The 20,722-nt window shown below is 50.9% G+C and overlaps 1 protein-coding gene across 1 annotated transcript in view; it reads right to left on the bottom strand.

Annotated features, from left to right (window-relative positions):
* The window catches only part of sycp1 (synaptonemal complex protein 1), a 755,262-nt gene that overhangs the window by 512,193 nt on the left and 222,347 nt on the right, over positions 1 to 20,722 (bottom strand). The window contains exon 10 of the mRNA XM_072479793.1: positions 8,117 to 8,190. Within this exon, the coding sequence (XP_072335894.1) occupies positions 8,117 to 8,190 (74 nt within the window). The remainder of the gene's footprint in view (positions 1 to 8,116; positions 8,191 to 20,722) is intronic.

The following is a 20,722-nucleotide window of genomic DNA, read 5'->3' as shown; positions in this document are numbered from 1 at the left end:
TCCTGCACACACTGTACAAAAAACGACCCATCTATTGTACTCGAACTATATCTTTTCCAGTCAATATTTGGAAAGTTAAAGTCTCCCATAATAACTACCCTGTTACTTTCGCTCATATCCAGAATCATCTTCGCCATCCTTTCCTCTACATCCCGAGAACTATTAGGAGGCCTATAAAAAACTCCCAACAGGGTGACCTCTCCTTTCCTGTTTCTAACTTCAGCCCATACTACCTCGGAAGAAGAGTCCCCATCTAGCATCCTCTCCGCCACCGTAATACTGCTCTTGACTAGCAGCGCCACACCTCCCCCTCTTTTGCCTCCTTCTCTGAGCTTACTAAAACACCTAAACCCCGGAACCTGCAACATCCATTCCTGTCCCTGCTCTATCCATGTCTCCGAAATGGCCACAACATCGAAGTCCCAGGTACCAACCCACGCTGCCAGTTCCCCTACCTTGTTTCGTATACTCCTGGCATTGAAGTAGACACACTTCAAACCACCTACCTGAACACTGGCCCCCTCCTGCGATGTCAAATCTGTGCTCCTGACCTCTATACTCTCATTCTCCCTTACCCTAAAACTACAATCCAGGTTCCCATGCCCCTGCTGCATTAGTTTAAACCCCCCCAAAGAGCACTAACAAATCTCCCCCCCAGGATATTTGTGCCCCTCAGGTTCAGATGTAGACCATCCTGTCTGTAGAGGTCCCACCTTCCCCAGAAAGAGCCCCAGTTATCCAAAAATCTGAATCCCTCCCGCCTGCACCATCCCTGTAGCCACGTCTTTAAATGCTCTCTCTCCTTATTCCTCATCTCACTATCACGTGGCACGGGCAACAACCCAGAGATAACAACTCTGTTTGTTCTAGTTCTGAGCTTCCATCCTAGCTCCCTGAAAGCCTGCCTGACATCCTTGTCCCCTTTCCTACCTATGTCGTTGGTGCCAATGTGGACCACGACTTGGGGCTGCTCCCCCTCCCCCCTAAGGACCCGGAAAACACGATCCGAGACATCACGTACCCTTGCACCTGGGAGGCAACATACCAAACGTGAGTCTCTCACGCTCCCACAAAATCTCCTATCTGTGCCCCTGACTATAGAGTCCCCAATTACTAATGCTCTGCTCCTCTCCCCCCTTCCCTTCTGAGCAACAGGGACAGACTCCGTGCCAGAGGCCCGTACCCCATGGCTTACCCCTGGTAAGTCGTCCCCCCCACAAGTATCCAAAGCGGTATACTTGTTTCTCAGGGGTACGACCGCAGGGGATCCCTGCACTGACTGTTTTTTCCCAGTCCCTCTTACAGTTACCCACCTATCTCCAATCTTTGGTGTAACTAATTCCCTGAAGCTGCTATCTATGACCCCTTCTGCCTCCCGAATGATCCGAAGTTCTTCCAACTCCAGCTCCAGTTCCCTAACTCGGTCTTGGAGGAGCTGGAGATGGCAGCACTTCCTGCAGGTAAAATCAGCAGGGACACTAACTGCATCCCTCACCTCAAACATCCTGCAGGAGGAACATTGCACTCCCTTCCCTGCCATTCCTCTAACTTTCTACCAAGATCTGGCTAAAAAATAATAATAATATAATAAAATATGGTACTTACCTCAGACCAATGGGTTTTATTATTAGGTTATTATTAAAGTTGTTTCAGGATTACCCAATTGTGCGGTATACATCGACGGTCTGGTAATTTTCAGCCAGACATGGAAAGAACATTTAAAGCATCTGATGGAGTTAATCGATCGACTTCAGGAGGAGGGTTTGGTGGTAAACCTAGCCAAAAGTGAATTTGGAAAAGCCCAAGTCACTTTTCTTGACCATACAATCGGACAGGGTCGAATGGTCACACGGAATGTGAGGAGTTTCCGATACCCTTGAGACAAAGGGAAATAATGCAATTTCTTGGCATGAGTGGATTTGATCTAACATTTGTGAAACGTTTTGTAGCGTGGTTGCTCCACTAATAGACTTGCCTGAATAGACGGCCTAAAAGCTGTGTTAACCAATGCTCCTGTGTTGGAGAATTGCAAGGGTCTCTGTGATCAGATTGAATGAAAGTATCTGACTTTAAAGAGAAATGCCGAGGCGTAGAGCAATGGACAGGTCGTGCAGAGACCTTCTTATTCAAAGACTGTCAATCAAGAAGAATTTCAGTTGGAAGAAGAGGGAAAAATGGAATCTATTATTATACCTGTTTGCGTGTGTTGTTTTTTGAAACAAAAAAGTATATTTACTGTGTGCATTTCTTAAAGGATAGTGAAAAGGTGAAAAATGAAACCATCTTGAAGTTGATGGTTTATTTATTTTTTCTTGGGGGGAGGTGTCATGTGAGAGTACCTTTAAGAAATGGATGTTTATAACTGAGTGTGTGTATAAATATCTATAGTGAGAGTAACTTTAAGAAATGGGTGTTTACTACTGCAGTGATGTCAGCGAGTGGGTGGAGCTGGGCTGTCTATCAGCTTCTTTACTTTCGCTTTAGGCTGTTTGCTGCAGGGTGTGTTTTAGTTTCGATTTCAGTGTTGGAGCTGAAGCTAGACCAAGCAGGTGTACTGATGTTCTCTCTGCCATCAAAAAACTATCTCTTGATCATTTGGTGAATTCAGAATTATAAATGTTTTCAGTAGTGACTTTAACCTGATGTGTTTCTGATAAAGGTTTTGTTTTTAAGTCGTATGGATGTTAAAAAGGAAAGCTTAAAGGTCTACTTAGTGTTGTAGTCTTTGGGGGTTGTATTTGAATTAATGGCCGTGTGCTCCCCATACCACAATCTAGTAACCGTTGTGGGTCAGGTGAACTCCATGACACACTTTGGAGTTCTCTAAACCCTGGCCCATAACAATATATCATATATTTATCAGGGGCAGTAACGTTTTTAAAAACCTGCATTAGGGTGTGTATGTATCTGTTGCAGTAATTTCTTTTTTAATCCTGGTTTAAAAGGCAGACAGACTTTGTGGCTGGAAATGGTGCAATTCAGATGACGTAAAAATGAGATCGTCATTATTTCCAATCCTGCTTATATTTATAAGGAGAGGTCTAATGGAATGTTGTTATGATTTGTGGTGATTTCGTGGGAAGTAGATACTTGGAGACTCTAGGTTTAAACTTAAGTAAATTTGTCATGGGATTTGAATGGGATAAAGATGATCTAATTAATGGGAGGAGCCAGGTCTGCTGCAGGTTTAGTTTCTGGAAGCTATGAGTTTTTGCAGAAGGTTGTCGAGTTCACATTAATCTGACAGACAAGAATCTGTAGGTTGTTTACTGAAAGGGTCACTCTCTCCCCGAGCAGTCTTTCAAAGAACTTTCTATCCAGAGAACGTCAAGTAATCCTGCGTTTGCTAACATTATTTAAAAGGGTTTTTTGACCTGTGATCAGTTTTGATGATTGGAGATAGAGAAGATATCAGCTAGAAGTGTTTCCTTTTATTTTATTGTTAAGCATTGTTTGATTGGTAATTTTAATCTATGTGCCTGTGAAGTTAAGGCAGTTTAATACTGTGTTAATAATAAAGTTCATTTTAATACACCATGGGCGAGATTCCCGCGGCAGAGTGTCCACGCCGTCGTAAATGCCGTTGCAACTTACGACGGCGTGTACGGGCTGCTGCCAGGACTAATTCTGGCCCCTACATGGGGCCAGCAAGGCGCTGGAGCGGTTCGCACTGCTCCAGCTGCCGATCCCGGCACGAATTATGCGCCGTGGGATCCGCGCATGCACAGTGGTGCCGGCACCAACGCGTACATGCGCAGTGGTGCCGGCGCCAACGCGCGCATGCGCAGTAGCCTCCTTCAACGGGCCGGCCTCGACGCAACATGGCGCAGTGCTATAGGGGCCAGCGCGTACGAAAGGAGGCCACCAGCCAGAAAGGCCGGCGTGGCGATCGGTGGGCCCCGATCGCGGGCCAGGCCACATCGGAGGCCCCCCCTCCAGGGTCAGACCACCCCTCCCTCCCCACAGGTCACCACTCGACCCTTCAACGCCGAGGACCCGCCGGCTCAGAGCAGATTAGAACAGCGCCAGCAGGACGTGTTTTTTTTCTTACGGACGCTCGGCCCATCCACGCCGGCGCCAATGGCGCCAATTCTCTGCTCTGCGAAGTATCGCGTGCCGCCGTCGGGGTGGCGTGGCCCGGTCACGGGGATTCTCCGGCCCGGCCCAGGTCTGGGAGAATCCCGCCCATACCCCTATTTGTGGGTGAAGTCACTCCTGGAGCGAAGTATCCTTTCCTCACAGTTTTACAAATTGAAAAGAAAGTGCTGGGGTTTTGTTTGGTATTCTATCAAATGTTGGGAGTCTGGTGTGGGATTGTAATCCTGGCTACATAAATATGTGACATGGACAAGTCAGAAGTTTAACAGCATGTGATAAGTGACTCATCTTCTGACTCCATCATCTGATATTGCAGGTCGGGATGCTAGTGTGGTGGCTGCGGAACCAGTCCGCGGCCGCCCTGGTGGGGGGGGTAGGTGATCGAACACCGGGGGGGGGGGCTTATGGGCGGCTGGGGTTGAGATCAGCGCGGTCAGATTCTCGGGAGCGCGCGATCGATCAGGGGGCTCTGCCATGGCACTCGGCGCGGCCGCTGGAGGCCACCGCCGTGCGCAAGCACGGGCTGAAAACCAGAAGTGCAGGGGCCTGTATCCGCAGCTAAAGCTGCAAGGTTTACTCCGGGTCTCTGCTAGCCCCCTGCAGGGCTGTGAATTGGCTCCACTTTTCCCCAGGAATCGCCAGAGTAGATTACGCCGGCATGGGGACATAGTCCCGTTTTGGAAGAATCCAATCCAAAATGTGCAAGAGATAAGAAAAAAAAGCACAAAATTCAGTGACCAAAATTTTGAAAATATAATTTTGAAAATGAGAAAAAATCCTGAACCAGCAATAATTGGTTTAAAGAAAGGAAGCTTAAAGAACAAGAGCATTCATTATACACACTTGAAAACAGTCCGATATTGCTGACCATAATTTTGAATCTTGAATTTGGGTATTGTGCATTGTCAATAACAACTTCCAGTGATATCAGGCCAGACCTGATGTAAAATAAATGAGCTATGTGATTGCAGAAAGAGTACCCTCTGGGCCTAGGAAATTTCCAAAACTTCAATCAGTGTGTAAATCAACCTTATATATTAATGGCACTTTAAGGAAGGTTTAAGGAAGTTTGGTGAAAGTTATTTTTTTCTCTCCCCCAAAAGAATGTCAGATTGATGAAGGGCAGGAGGGTGAAGGGGGAGAGAAGAGAAAAGAATGAAGATAAAAAACAATAGGCCGCTAAAGGATGCGAAGAGCAGCGTCGAAGAAAGGAGGAAACGCGGGTTCGCCGCCGAAGGAGAAGACGAGCAAAAGTGTTGACAGGATGGCAGAAGCTGAACTGCAAGGCGGGGCCGCACTACTTACGGTGGAGAAGATGACCGAGGTGATGGCAGTGGAACTGGAAAAACAGTTTGTGAGGCACATGGAGGCCTTGAGGAAAGAGACGGCGGTCATGTTGAGGTCATTGGTGGAGGAGGCAATCGGCTCGATGAGGGTGGAGATGGCAAAGTCATCGGCCGAGGTGAGAGAGCAGGGCGAGAAGATTAAGGAGGTGGAGGAGGCCATGACACGACACAGCGACCAGGTCACCTCAATGGGGGACGAGCTGCGGAGGGTGGTGGAGGTTAACAGAGGACTCAGAGCAAAGCTGGAACACTTGGAAAACCGCTCAAGGCGGCATCATTTGAGAATTGTGGGCTTGCCCGAAGGGACAGAGGGCCCAAAGCCAACGCAATACTTCGCTAAGAAGTTAGCGGAGCTGATGGGGGAAGGTGAGAGCCCCACCCTGTACGAGCTAGACCGAGCTCATCGGTCATTAAGGCCGAAGCCCAAAGTGAACGAGACGCCAAGGGCAATAATTATCTGCTTCCATAGGTTTTGCATGAAGGAGTAGGTCTTAAGCTGGGCGAAGCAGGAGCGTGAGTTGCTGTGGGATGGTACTGCGGTTCGGATCTACCAGGACTTGACGGTGGAGTTGGCAAAAAGACAAGCGGCGATTGGGCGAGTGAAGGCGGCTTTGTACAAGGGGGTGTGATTTGGTGTGGTGTACCCGGCGAAGTTGAGAGTAACATATAACGCCAAAGACTTTTATTTTGAGACAGCGGAGGCGGCTCAGTCGTTCGTGAGGGCAGAAGGCTTGTAACAGAAGTGAAGAGCTGAACTGGAAGAGAGACTGTGGACTGTGTTTGAGCGGCTGGAAAATGTACAAATGTTACAACTTTCTTTTTACTGATTTGTATTGAAATTTACTTCTCTTTGCATTGTTACAGAGTTCAAGTTAATGGCGTTCTGTGTTGCGACGGTTAAATGTTATGTTAGTGAATTGTAGGGGTTGGATTGTTGGGTTTGTTTTGGTGTTTCTTTCTCTGGGACTGGGTGGAAGGGGGCGAGAGGTCTTGGCGGGGGGAGCCACCCGCGCTAGCTAACTAAAGTCAGTTAGTGAACGGGGGTGAGGTGAGAGGAAGACTGCGGACGTTGGAGCCTGGGTACCAGGCTTCAATGGGCCTACGAGGCGAGCAAGAGGGGGTGGAGGGATGGATGTTGGGGGATGTTTTTGTAGGGGGGGTTCTTGGGAGGGGGGGAAGGGGTTCGATGTTAACAATGAACAAGGGCGGGTCAGGCTTATGGGGCAGGGCCCGGTGGTGTGGTGATGGTGGATAAGAAAGGTGCGGGGGGGGGTGGGAGACCCCCAGTAAGGATAGTCACGTGGAACGTGAGAGGGCTAGGAGGTCCAGTCAAGAGGTCAAGGGTGCTTGCACATCTTAAAAGTTTGAAAGCCGATGTAGCAATGCTGCAGGAGACTCACTTGAGGGTGAAGGACCAGGTGAGACTTAAAAAGGGCTGGGTTAGCCAAGTGTTTCACTCCGGATTTGATGGAAGGGCTCGAGGGGTAGCGGTGCTGGTCAGCAAAAGGGTACGCTTCCAAATGGAGAAGGTGGTGGCAGATCAGGGGGGTAGATATGTGATTGTGGCAGGGGCGCTGGAGGGGAGATTAGTGGCGCTGTTAAGTGTATACAGTCCCAATTGGGACAATGTGGGATTCGCAAGGAAGGTGTTTGGGGCTATTCCCGACTTGGAAACGCATTAGCTAATTGTGGGGGGGGACTGGAACTTGGTGCAGGAGCCAAGGTTGGACAGATCACGGCCGCGCTCCCTGGTCCCATCAGGGGGGGGGTGAAGGCGCTGGCTGGGATAATGGTGGAAATGGGAGGGGTGGACCCTTCGAGGTTCCTGCACCCAAGGGAACGGGGGGGGGGGGGGGGGGGGGACCCGCGAATCACGTTCATATGTTTTGGTCCTGTCCAAAGCTAGGGGAGTACTGGAAGGAGGTGTTTAGGTAATTTCCAAGGTGGTGCGTGTGAAACTGACCCGGGTCCCCAGGAGGCCATATTCGGGGTGTCGGACCAGCCAGGGTTGGAAACGGGAGCGGAGGCAGATATCATAGCCTTCGCCTCGTTGATCGCCCGAAGGCGGATCCTGCTGGGATGGAGCAGCCTCTCCACCCAGTGCCCTGGCGTGGCAGGGGGACCTGTTGGAATACTTGACCCTTGAGAACGTTAAGTTCGAACTGAGGGGAAGCTCGGATGGGTTCTACAAGTCATGGGCACTATTTATTCTGCACTTTCAAAAACTGGATAACATCGAACATTAGTTGGGGGGTGGAGGGGAGGGGGGGCTGTATAGATTAAGGGTGACTATGGGTAATCCCTGATTCCTTCTTGTGATTTCTTTATGTCAACATGCGGGCTGATGTTTGGGGGTTGGTGGGCGGATGGGATCGTTGTTATTATGGGGATTGACATATCTTGCTAATTATTGTTTATTGTTGATGGGTGTAAATGCAGGAGAAAATGTGAAAAAGGAGAATAAAAATATTTATTTAAAAAAACTATAATACGTAGTGCATCAATACGCCAAGAATTCTTCAATGGCACTTCCCGGACCCACGATTCAATCATAAAATTTACACTAATGTGACCAAAGCAAGTCTTATATTCTTTTATACATAGATCATGGAGAGAAAATAGGCATACAAAAGAACCTTTGCTTAAGCATTACCATCCAATCAATAAAATACCTCATTCTCTTTCTCATTCAGTTGCTGTTCACACTTATTCTTGATCTGTTCTCTTTGATCCATTTCTTCTTTTACTGCAACAAATTAATAACAGCTAGTATTTTATTATTATAAGAATGGGAATGCATGAGGGGAATAATATCTGAGTGGTTGATTATATGAGAGATTGCACATGTGGGGCAGTATGCATGGAGGCAGTGTACATGAGGGAACCAGGAAAAATCGTAGAATGTTAATGAGGATGAGTATACAACAGAGGAAGTATTCATGAGAGATGTAAGAACAGAGTCCAGAGGGTTTTTGTGCACAAATCTTTGAAGGTAGGAAGACAGATAAACAAAGCAGTGAATAAAGCATATGGGATCTGAGCTTTACAAATAGATATATAAGTGAGTAAAACTCTAAAAGTTATGCTAATCCAGTATCAAATACTAATTAGTCATTTGTTAATACAGAAGTTGAGTAACGCTGAAAAAATACACCTCATCAAAGCTTTTCATCTTGTACTCATCGGGACAATCGCAAGAATAGGAATCTCAGGGGAAACACCAACTTGAAACTCTATGAGAAGAGAGTGCTGATTGGTTGGCAAGTGGACTCTGAATTGTATGAGGTAATGCAATGGAGAATGCACCAGTGACTGACAGTTAACTGTCAAGCATTGTTTAAAATTTAAATTAGCCAACTTGACACTGATTGGCCAAACATTGCCGTGATAAATGAACCAGAAAATGGCATTTATATTGTTTGGCTGAGACAGGTACAATTTGTGGACATGATCTTTCTGTCTGTCAAGACCAGAACCTGTGTATTAATTTTTTTTTAAATATATTTTATTAAAGTTTTTCGATCAAAAAGAATTTTCCATTTTTACAACTTTGTAACAAAATGCACATTGATCGTTATTTAAACAATATATTAAACTAACAACAAGTGCAGAAAAAGAACAAGAAAAGAGAAATAATAATACTGAAAAAATAAAAATAAACAACTAGGATGGGAAAAAAAAAACCAAACACCGAATACACCCTCCCCCCCCCCAGCCCTGGGTTGCTGCTGCTACCTTTCCTATTTTCCCTTATCGCTCTGCGAGATAGTCGAGTAACGGTTGCCACCGCCTGGTGAACCCTTGAGCCGAACCTCTTAGTGCGTACTTTATCCGCTCCAATTTTATGAACCCTGCCATGTCGTTTATCCAGGCCTCCACGCCCGGGGGTTTAGCTTCTTTCCACATAAGTCGAATCGTTCGCCGGGCTACTAGGGACGCAAAGGCCAAAACATCGGCCTCTCTCACCTCTTGCACTCCCGGCTCTTCTGCAACCCCAAATATAGCTAACCCCCAGCTCGGTTCGACCCGGACCCCCACCACCTTTGAGATCACTCTTGCCACACCCGCCCAGAACCCATGCAATACCGGACATGACCAAAACATGTGAGTGTGGTTCGCCGGGCTTCCCGCGCACCTCCCGCACCTATCCTCCACTCCAAAAAATCTACTCAGCCTTGCTCCCGTCATATGCGCCCTGTGTAGAACCTTGAATTGGATCAGGCTAAGCCTGGCACACGAGGACGAGGCATTTACCCTACTTAGGGCATCTGCCCACAGCCCCTCCTCAATCTCTTCCCCCAGCTCCTCCTCCCATTTACCCTTCAGCTCCTCTACCATCGTCTCCCCCTCGTCTCTCATTTCCCTGTATATATCGGACACTTTACCTTCACCGACCCATGCCCCCGAAATCACTCTGTCCTGGATCCCTTGCGCCGGGAGCTGTGGAAATTCCCTCACCTGTTGCCTCGCAAATGCCCTCACTTGCATATATCGGAAGGCATTCCCAGGTGGCAACCCGTATTTTTCTACCAATGCTCGCAAACTCACGAACGTCCCGTCCAAGAACAAGTCCTTCACCTTCCCAATTCCTGCTCGCTGCCAAGATTGGAATCCCCCATCTATCCTCCCCGGGACGAACCTGTGATTGTTCCTTATCAGGGACCACACCGAGGCACCCGTCACACCCCTATGTCGTCTCCACTGCCCCCAAATCATCAAAGTCGCCCCTACTACTGGGTTTGTGGTGTATTTTTTCGGGGGAAACGGTAACGGCGCCGTCGCCAGTGCTTTTAAACTTGTTCCCTTACAGGACACCATCTCCAGCCTTTTCCACGCCGCCCCTTCTTCTTCCCTCATCCACTTACATATCATGGACACGTTGGTGGCCCAATAATAGTCACTCAGACTCGGCAGTGCCAGTCCCCCTCTGTCCCTACTGCGCTGCAGGAACCCCCTCTTTACCCTCGGGGTCTTTCCAGCCCACACAAAGCTCATAATACTCCTGTCCACTTTCTTGAAAAAGGCCTTTGTAATCAGTATGGGGAGGCACTGAAACACGAAAAGAAACCTCGGGAGGACCACCATTTTAACCGCCTGTACTCTGCCCGCCAATGACAGGGGCACCATGTCCCACCTCTTAAAGTCCTCCTCCATCTGCTCTACCAGTCGCGTCAAGTTAAGTTTATGCAAGGTTCCCCAGTTCCTGGCCACCTGGATCCCTAGATATCGAAAATCCCTTGCTACTCTCCTCAGCGGCAGATCGTCTATCCCCCTGCCCTGTTCCCCAGGGTGCATCACAAAAAGTTCACTCTTTCCCATATTCAATTTATATCCCGAGAACTCTCCAAACTCCCTGAGTGTCTGCATTATCTCTGGCATCCCCTCCACTGGGTCCGCCACATATAGCAGCAAATCATCCGCATATAATGACACCCGATGTTCCTCTCCTCCTCTGAGCACCCCCCTCCACTTCTTAGAGCCCCTCAGCGCTGTGGCCAATGGCTCGATTGCCAACGCGAACAGTAATGGGGACAGGGGGCACCCCTGTCTTGTGCCCCTATGTAATCGGAAATAGTCGGATCGTTGCCTGTTTGTAATCACGCTTGCCACCGGGGCCCCGTACAGGAGCTGAACCCATCTGATGAACCCCTCTCCAAATCCAAATCTCTTCAGTACCTCCCACAGGTAGTCCCACTCCACTCTTATCAAATGCCTTCTCTGCATCCATCGCCACCACTATCTCCGCCTCCCCCTCCGGTGGGGGCATCATCATCACCCCCAGCAACCTTCGTATATTGGCATTCAATTGCCTCCCTTTAACAAACCCTGTCTGGTCGTCATGTACCACCCCTGGGACACAGTCCTCTATCCTTGTCGCCATCACTTTGGCTAGTAACTTGGCATCTACATTTAGGAGGGAGATGGGCCTGTATGACCCGCACTGCAGCAGGTCTTTGTCTCGTTTCAGGATCAACGATATCGTCGCCTCCGACATTGTCGGGGGTAGTGTCCCCCTTTCCTTAGCCTCGTTGAAGGTTCTCGTCAGGAGTGGGGCCAGTAGGTCCACATATTTCCTGTAAAATTCCACCGGGAACCCATCTGGTCCTGGGGCCTTTCCTGCCTGCATGTTCCCAATTCCTTTAATCACCTCCTCCACCTCAATCTGCGCGCCCAAACCTGCCACCTCCTGCTCCTCAACCCTCGGGAACTCCAGCTGGTCCAGGAAGTGTATCATTCCCTCTTTCCCCTCCGGGGGTTGGGACTTATACAGCCTCTCATAAAATGACTTAAAACACCCCGTTCACCCTACCCGCTCGCTGCTCCATCCTTCCCTCCCCGTCCCTGACTCCTCCGATCTCTCTCGCCGCCCCCCTCTTCCTAAGTGGTTGGGCCAGCAATCGGCTCGCCTTTTCCCCATATTCGTATTGTATTCCCTGTGCCTTCCACCACTGCGTCTCCGCCTTACCCGTGGTCAGCAGGTCAAACTCCGTCTGTAATCTCCGTCTTTCCCTGTATAGCCCTTCATCTGGGGCCTCCGCATATTGTCTATCCACCCTCAGAATCTCCCCAATCGGTCTCTCCCTTTCTTTACCCTCTTGTTTCTCTCTGTGGGCTCTTATGGAAATCAGCTCCCCCCTAACCACCGCCTTCAGCGCCTCCCATACTACTCCCACCTGGACCGTTCCATCATCATTGACCTCTAGGTATCTTTCAATACATCCCCTCACCCTTCCACATACCCCCTCGTCCGCCAACAGTCCCATGTCTAATCTCCAAAGTGGGCGCTGCTCCTTCTCCTCTCCTAGATCCAGATCCACCCAATGTGGGGCGTGACCTGACACGGCTATAGCCGAATATTCCGTTCCTACCACTTTCGGGATCAGCGCCCTTCCTAGGACAAAAAAGTCTACCCGGGAGTATACTTTATGGATGTGGGAGAAGAAGGAAAACTCTTTACTCCTCGGTCTAGCAAATCTCCAGGAATCTACTCCTCCCATCTGCTCCATAAGCCCCTTAAGCACCTTGGCCGCTGCCGGCCTCCTCCCGGTCCTAGATCTGGACCGGTCCAGCCCTGGGTCCAGCACCGTGTTGAAGTCCCCCCCCCCATTACCAAATTTCTGATCTCTAGGTCCGGGATGCGCCCCAACATACGCTTCATAAAACCCGCGTCATCCCAGTTCAGGGCGTATACGTTCACCAGCACCACCGCCTCACCTTGCAATCTGCCACTCACCATCACGTACCTGCCCCCACTGTCCACCACTATGGTCTTAGCCTCAAACGATACCCGTTTCCCCACCAGTATTGCCACCCCTCTATTTTTCGTATCTAAGCCTGAGTGGAATACCTGTCCCACCCATCCTTTCCTTAATCTGGCCTGATCCGCCAATTTCAGGTGCGTCTCCTGAAGCATAACCACATCCGCCTTCAGTCTCTTTAGGTGCGCAAATACCCTTGCCCTCTTAATCGGCCCTTTCAGCCCTCTCACGTTCCACGTGATCAACCGGGTTGGGGGCCCCTTTACCCCCCCCCACCCCCCCCCCCCCACCCCAATCGACTAGCCATCCCCTTTTTTAAACCAGCTCCTCACACGGGTCCCAGGCACCCGTTTGTCCCCCAGACGGCGCCCTCCCGTCCCGACCATCCCATCCCGTATCAGTTCCCCCTTGCCCTCAGCAGCAGCAACCCAGTTAGTCCCCCCCCCCGCTAGATTCCCTTCTATCTTGATTGCTCCCCCCATATTGCTTCCGGGAGTCAGCAAACTCTGGCTGCCCTCGGCTTCCCCGTTTACCCTTGGCCTCCCTGCGTGTGAGGCCCCCTTCCTTCCTGCGCCCTCTTTTCCCGCCACAATTTCCATAGCGCGGGAAAAAAAAACCGCTTCCCTCTCGGCCCCACCCCTAATGGCGCAGCTCCCTCTCCCCTTCCTTGTCCCCTTCTCCACCGGCGCCCACATTTCTTCGTGTCACCCCCCTCAGGGAGGGGGGGGGGCGGAGAGAAAAAAAATTCTCCCGTCTTAACATTTTTACAGATAAACCCTCCCCCTCTCCCCCCTTTGCATTTCTTTGCCACCACCTCGCTACTTCTTTCCAAACATCAATTCCTCAAATCTAGTCCAACTTCTCTTCTTGAATAAATGTCCACGCCTCCTCTGCCGTCTCAAAGTAGTGGTGTTTGCCCTGGTGTGTAACCCACAGTGTTGCCGGCTGCAGCATTCCAAATTTTACTTTTGTCCTGTGGAGCACCGCCTTGGCCCGATTGAAACTCGCCCTCCTTCTCGCCACCTCCGCACTCCAATCTTGATACACGCGGATCACCGCGTTCTCCCACCTGCTACTCCGTGTCTTCTTAGCCCATCTCAGGACCATCTCCCTGTCCTTGTAGCGGTGGAACCTCACCACTATTGCTCGCGGTATTTCCCCTGCCTTTGGTCTTCTCACGAGGACCCGGTATGCTCCCTCCACTTCCAGGGGGCCCGACGGGGCCTCAGCTCCCATTAAAGTATGGAGCATCGTACTCACATACGCCCCAACATCAGCTCCCTCTGTCCCTTCGGGAAGACCCAAAATCCTTAGATTCTTCCTCCTCGAGCTATTGCCCAGGGCTTCCAGCCTTTCTATGCACCTCTTATGTAGTGCCTCGTGCATCTCCGTCTTCACCACCAAGCCCTGTATCTCGTCTTCATTCTCGGCTGCCTTTGCCTTCACTCCACGGAGCTCCATCGCCTGGGTCTTTTGCGTCTCCTTCAATCCCTCAATCGCCAGCAACATCGGCGCCAGCACCTCCTTCTTGAGCTACTCCACACATCGTAGGAGGAACTCCTGCTGTTCCGGGCCCCAAACCATCTGGGCTCCCTCAGCCGCCATCTTGCTTCTCCCTTCTCTTCTCTGCCGTTGCTCCAGAGGATCCTCCGCAATCTGGCCACTACTATCGCATCTTTCCATCCACACCCGGGGGGACTCCTTCCTTTGTCGCCTCACACTGGGTTTGGCCGTAAAAAATTTCCGTTGGGGCTCCCGATAAGAGCCCAAAAGTCCGTTGAAACGGGAGGTGCCGAAACGTACGGCTTAGCTGGTCATCGCCGCAACCGGAAGTCTAAACCTGTGTATTAATAAATGTAGCTTCCTGTATGCACGAATGTGTCACACTGAGAATCCAATTAAAAATCTTAGATCGGTAATCAGCATAATTTTTAACACACTGAGGATTATTTAACAAATGTTGTCCACTCGTGGGATCACATCAATTATTGGGACACAATTTTTGAAAGCACGGGCTGGTTGGATACCTTGCCCATTGCGAATAGTGGAATGGATATACTGTTTGATGTGATCGATCAGTATTGAGATGTATGGCCTACATAACTACCATCACACTGGCACTGAAATACATATACCACATTACTTATCTGTGTGATAGAGTAGTTTTTGGCTTGAAGGCAGCATCCAGTTAGTGGCAAACTAGCAGGGTGAAACAGCACTTGAGAACCAATCAGCACTCTCTTTTCAGACAGCAAAAATGGTTGATTACCCTGACATTGGTATTTTTTAGTAACTGAGGAAGCCAGCGGTAGTGGAACAAAGATTTATTTTGAACTATATACAATACTATGCCCACAGCAGTAATTCACAACAATCCAGTCCCCGTTGGGTCAACCAACAACTCTCGGCCCTGTTTGGGCCAGCCTTTATGTGTAGATCTAACGAACTCCAGCTGGGTGGTCTCCGCCCCCTGCCTGGAAGCTCATACTCCACGAGTCCCACCGGGAGATCGACAATGGTTTACCCGTGGTCCACGTGCGGGTTATGTCAGTATTCTTGCGATTAGCCTGATGAGTGCAAGATGCAATGATTTGATAAAATGTATTTTTTCAGCTCTACTCAAAATGTTAGTTCAGCCCCAGGTGAACTATTGTACCCAATTCTCAGTGTCACACATTAGAAAACGCACTCTCTTTGGAGAAGGTAAAAAAAAGATTTACAAGAATGGTTGCAGGGATATTAAAGGCTCCTGGGGCACCTTCTGGTGCACACCACGCACATGCTCTGGTACAGCAGGTGGAGGTAGGAACGCCTAAGAGGCGGACAGACGTAGGGCAGGCCGGCCCCAGGGACTAGCAGTCGTCCAGACGGGTTTTGGGCTTCTGGAACGCATCGTCCCATCGATTGTGGAGATGCAATCGTAGAGCCAGAGACTGGATGAGAGGTTGTCAGCGAGCATCCAGCACTTGCAGGTCCAGAAGGAGGAGTCCAACTGCGTGCAGGAGCAGGAGGTAGTGCCGATCATGCGTGCAATCCAGACCAACACCGCACGGGTGTCTTCCATAGTGGATGACCTTGGGGGCGAGAGTTTTGGGCATGGATTAGCATGTCCAAGACCTGGGGTATTCTGTGCAGGTAGTGGCCAATATCCACGACAGGCTGCCCTATAAGAGACAGCTATGTGCCAAGCCACCTGGAAATCACAGCGGCGCTCGTGAACGTGGCAGCATTCCAGAGAACGTCGGCAGCATTGCCCAGGCGCTGGTCAACATGGCAGACCTAGAGGGGGGTAGACCAGTCCAGAGGGAGATGGCACAGTCACTGGCTGATGTGTCACACACCCAGAAGGTGGTGGCATAGTCCCAGTCCCAGGCGGAGGTGGTCCACTCCCTGTGCTTCATGGCCGCGAGCTGTAGATCCTGCTCGAGATGGCAGCGGGAGTCCAGGACAGGCAGCGCCAGGTGGCTGGGGAGCCTCAGGGACTAGCTCCGCTCGCACCTCCACCCCATTGGGAAGCCCGGGGGCCATCGTGCATCTCAAGGGAGGAGTAGGTGATGGGGACTGTGCCGGCGACTCCCACAGGGGAGATTCCGGAACACAGCAGCACGTCGGACACAGCCCCTGCTGTCCCTGATGCATCACGTGGGCAAAACAGGGCGGCACCACACCACCTGGGACACCCGAGCAGCAGCCGGGCCCATACAGGCTCGATCACCCCAGAAGACGGCAGCCAAACGGGACCCAGGTCACAGAGCGGAAATCACAGCAGGCTGTATCCACTCCTGATGTACTGGCTGGGGATCCATCTAGGCACAGCTTTCGGGCCCATAAGGCCAGAAAAGTATACCCCAGTTAAGTTGGCATCGGCATAGCGATGGGGCTAGGGCACAAATCTGTACATATGTTTCTACATTAAACACCTATGCAGAATGTTACAACCTGCCTCGGTGCTCTGTCAGAAAGGTGTGAGGGGTGCGCTGGTCTGGGCTGGCCGCTGAGGGGAAGACGGCTGGGGAGGGAATGGGCGAACGTTGGGTGTGGGCTTGGCTTAGGGACCGCAGGTCAGCCAGCGCTCACCACTCCTGTGACCCACCCCTATTCCATGGTCCCCACCTCCACCACCCCAGGGATCCAATGGGCCCATGTGATGGAATGGCCAGCTCGCATTCAGAGGTCATCCAGGTGGACGGTGGAAAATGCTACCGTGGGCAGAAGTCAGATATTGTCCAATGATGCAGAGCATCAGAGTTCAGCGCAGGGTGAGCTGTCATCATCCTCCATCCCATGGTCCAGCCCCGCTGTTACGGCCAACCCAGGGCTCACATTCCATGCTGCGGCAGATATATATCACAGAGGGGGTTTCAGGCCAGATGGGGGCAGGAGGGTGGGGGGTGGGATCCGGTGTCTGTTCCCCAGGCCAGTCACCGAACCCAGTCAATAAACCTGGAGGTGATTGGAGCGTTCCGTGAGTGTTGACTCTGGCACACACGTTATGCAGCCTCACGTGCCTGCTTGGACCCCATGTCTTGTACTCCCCTGCATCCTTCTCGTCAGATGAGAACTGGCGTTTATCCTCCTACTCCAGCACATCGCCCATCTGCTGCATGATGTGGAGGATGCAGCAGGTTACTACGATGCAGGAGACCCTCCCAGCGCCAAACTGGAGGGTCCCTCCAGAGTGGTCCAATCACCTGAACCACATCTTCAGGGTGCCAAAGCAGCGCTCGATCACAGCCCTGGTCACAGCATGGGCTTCATTTTAGCATGTCTCCGCCTCAGTCTGTGTCCTCCAGATAGGCGTCATCAGCCACGACTGCAGCAGATAATCCCAGCAGGCCACGAACGGATCCCCAGCCAGGGGGCCGCCTCAAAGAGGCCAGGAACCGTCGAGTGTGCCAGGATGAAGGCGTTGTGTACATTGCCTGGTGTCATGTGAGAGTACCTTTAAGAAATGGGTGTTTTTATAGAATAACTGTAGTGGGTGTACCTTTAAGAAATGGGTGTTTATAAATGAGTATGTATATAAATATATGTAGTGAGAGTACCTTTAGGAAATGGGTGTTTATTACTATAGTGATGTCAGAGAGTGGGTGGAGCTGGGCTGTCTTGTCAGCTTTTTACTTTAGCTTTTGGCTCTTTGCTGCAGTGTGAGTTTGGTTTCATTTTAGTTTTTGGAGAAGCTGAAATCACAGCAGGATGTATATGAACCTCTGCAAGCTTATGAATGTTCATTTGGGATCTTCGAAATGGTAACTGCTCTCAATAGTGATTTTAAACCTGATCTTTGTGTTAAAAGGGTCTTTGGTCTCCTGAATGCTGTTTGGTGATTTATTAAGGATTACTTAGTGTTGTATTCTTTGGGGGTTGTATTTGAATTGATGGTTTCTAAGATGTTCACTGCATGTTTTAAAAAGGTTAACTTGAGTTCATAGAATAAACATTGTTTTGCTTATACTTTTCCATTTCTGCTGTACCACACCTGTAGAGTGGGCCGTGTGCTTCCCATACCACAATCTAGTAAAAGTTGTGGGTCTGGTGAACTCCATGATACACTTTGGGGTTCTCTAAACCCTGGCCCATAACACCTGGGTATCAGGTGCAGACATGCATCTGATGGTCACACACCAGCTGCACATTCATCAAGTGGAACCCTTTTCAGTTTATGAAGATCGGCCTGTCATCTGCATGTGCTCGTAGGGCAACATACATCCCATCGATCACCCCCTGGACCCAGGGCATCTCAGCGATGGTGGAAAACTCCGCTGCCCGGGCATCCTGGTCGACTTGGTTCACATTGAAATGGATCTATTATTCTGATTGGGCATATAGGGCCCCTGTGACGGCCAGATGCAGCTGTGCACCGAGCTCTGTGAGATCTCGGACAGGTCCCCACCCGGCGCCTGGAAGGACCCTGTGGCAATAAAGCTCAGGGCGACCGTCACCATGACCAGCCACCCAAGGCGGGTGTCCTTCCCCACTCCCCCGTGGTGCCAGGTGAGCCTTGATCCAGCAGATATGCCATACGACCTCCCCCCTGCTCAGCCAGAGTATTCGACGGCATGCCCAGTCCGGCAGGTCCTCGAATTGTGCTGCCAGTACAAACAAGGCCTTTGCACCTCCTCGGCCTGTTGGGCAGCTTGCTCTCTATCATCAGCGGCAGCCTCCTGTTCCGCCGCTGCTGCAGCTTCCTCCTCCTCGAGCAGCTTCAGTTCGTACAGCTGTAATGCAGGGCTGCGGTGTCTCGGAGTAAGGTCACCATTGCTGGTTGCATTCCAATATCTATTGTCTGCATGGGTTGATAGGCCGGCATGCTAGCATGGTGCATACCCCCGTGCCCAACCATGCCCATCGGGCTACACAGTGGCTCCGGTTAGCACCGCGCCTGCCACGATTTGGGTGTCAAAATTGATTTACCGCACAATCGCCTTTCCCGATTTCAGCGTCGACCGACGGAGAATCCCGCCCCATATATTTTACGTTAATGCATAAAGTTGTTTTTTTTTGAACCGGTGAAGTGTTTTTACTGTGTGCATTTCTTAGTTGATGGTGCAAAGGTGAAAAATGAAACCATCTTGAAGTTGATGGGGTTTTTTTTTCTTGGGGGGAGGTGTCATGTGAGAGTACCTTTAAGAAATGGATGTTTAAGCAATGTACCTTTAAAAATGGAGCTGATCATATTACTGAAGTGATGTCAGAGGGTGGGGGGAGCTGAGCTCACTTCTGCTTTTTGGTATCAGTATGAGAAGGCAGCTGGGAGTGTGTCTGGTTTACTGTGAGCTGCAGGAAGAAACACAGAGCTGGTCTGTTGATGTCTGGAAATCCAAAGACGACAAATATATTGAATGTAACCCAATGTGTTATTATTTTTGAAGGTTTGAAGTTGTTTGGGTGTTTAAAGAAACAGTTTGAAGGATTATTTAGTGTTGTAGTCTTTTGGGGTTATCTTTAAAATAATGGGTGTTAAGATGTTCAGGGCGCTATTCTCCCCCCCCCCCCACCACCACGCGGGGTGGAAGAATCGACGGGGTGCCGCGCGAATCGCGCCACGCAGCCTCGGCCCCCACACGCGATTCTCCCACTCCCCGGAAACCAGCGGCGCGCGATTCGCACCGGGCTGCTCAGAGAACCGGCGAGCGACGATTCTCCGGCCGGATAGGCCGAGCGGCCACTACGACACAAAAGGTTCCCACCAGCGCGGTCCACCCCTGGTCGCTGCGGGCGGGAACGCTGGGGGGGCTCCTTCACCGGGGTGGCCTCCGATGGGGTCTGGCCTGAGACCGGGGCCCTCCGATCGGCGGGCCGGCCTCTCCCCCCCGGGCCTACCTCCTTCCGCTCGCAGCCCCAGAACACCGGCTCCATGTTGGTGAGGGGCCGACGTGCGTAAGACGTTTCCCGCACATGCGCAGGATGGCACGACCCAACTACGCATGCGCAGGATTGGGCTGCCCAAACTGCGCATGCGCGGGATGGCGCGGGTGGCGCGAGTGGCGTGAACCGCTCCAGCGCCGTGCTGGCCCATGGGGGCCAGAATAGGTCGTGTCTGGGCCCTGTTTGCGCCATCGTGAAACGCGAGGGCGTTCATGACAGCGCGAACACTTGGCCTCAATATCAGAGAATCGCCCCCTCAATGTTTGTTTTTAAAAGGTTAACTTGAGTTCATAGAATAAACATTGTTTTGTTTTAAAAACCATTTGTCCATAATTGCAGTATCACACCTGGAGAGTACGCCGTGTGCTTCCCACACCACAATCTATTAAAAGTTGTGGGTCTGTTGAACTCCATGAAACACTTTGAGGTTCTGTAAACCCGGACCACTAACAAGCCTCAGGCCATTGCCCCCCGACCGGCCGAGTTCCTGACGGTGGGGGACACATGTGGTCTCACCCGTCAGGCACTCGGCGTAGCTGCTGCGGACTCAGTCCAACACCGCAACAGTCGGAAGAGGGACGATCCGTGGACCGGGGGGGGGGGGGGGGGGGGGGGGACAGTATTCAGGGCTGGGGTCACTGTGGTGCGACA

This window comes from Scyliorhinus torazame, chromosome 17 (assembly GCF_047496885.1).
Source record: "Scyliorhinus torazame isolate Kashiwa2021f chromosome 17, sScyTor2.1, whole genome shotgun sequence".
Lineage (NCBI taxonomy): Eukaryota > Metazoa > Chordata > Chondrichthyes > Carcharhiniformes > Scyliorhinidae > Scyliorhinus > Scyliorhinus torazame.
The sequence above is the reverse complement of the archived record's forward strand: the minus strand, read 5'-3'. Positions and strand labels throughout refer to the sequence as shown.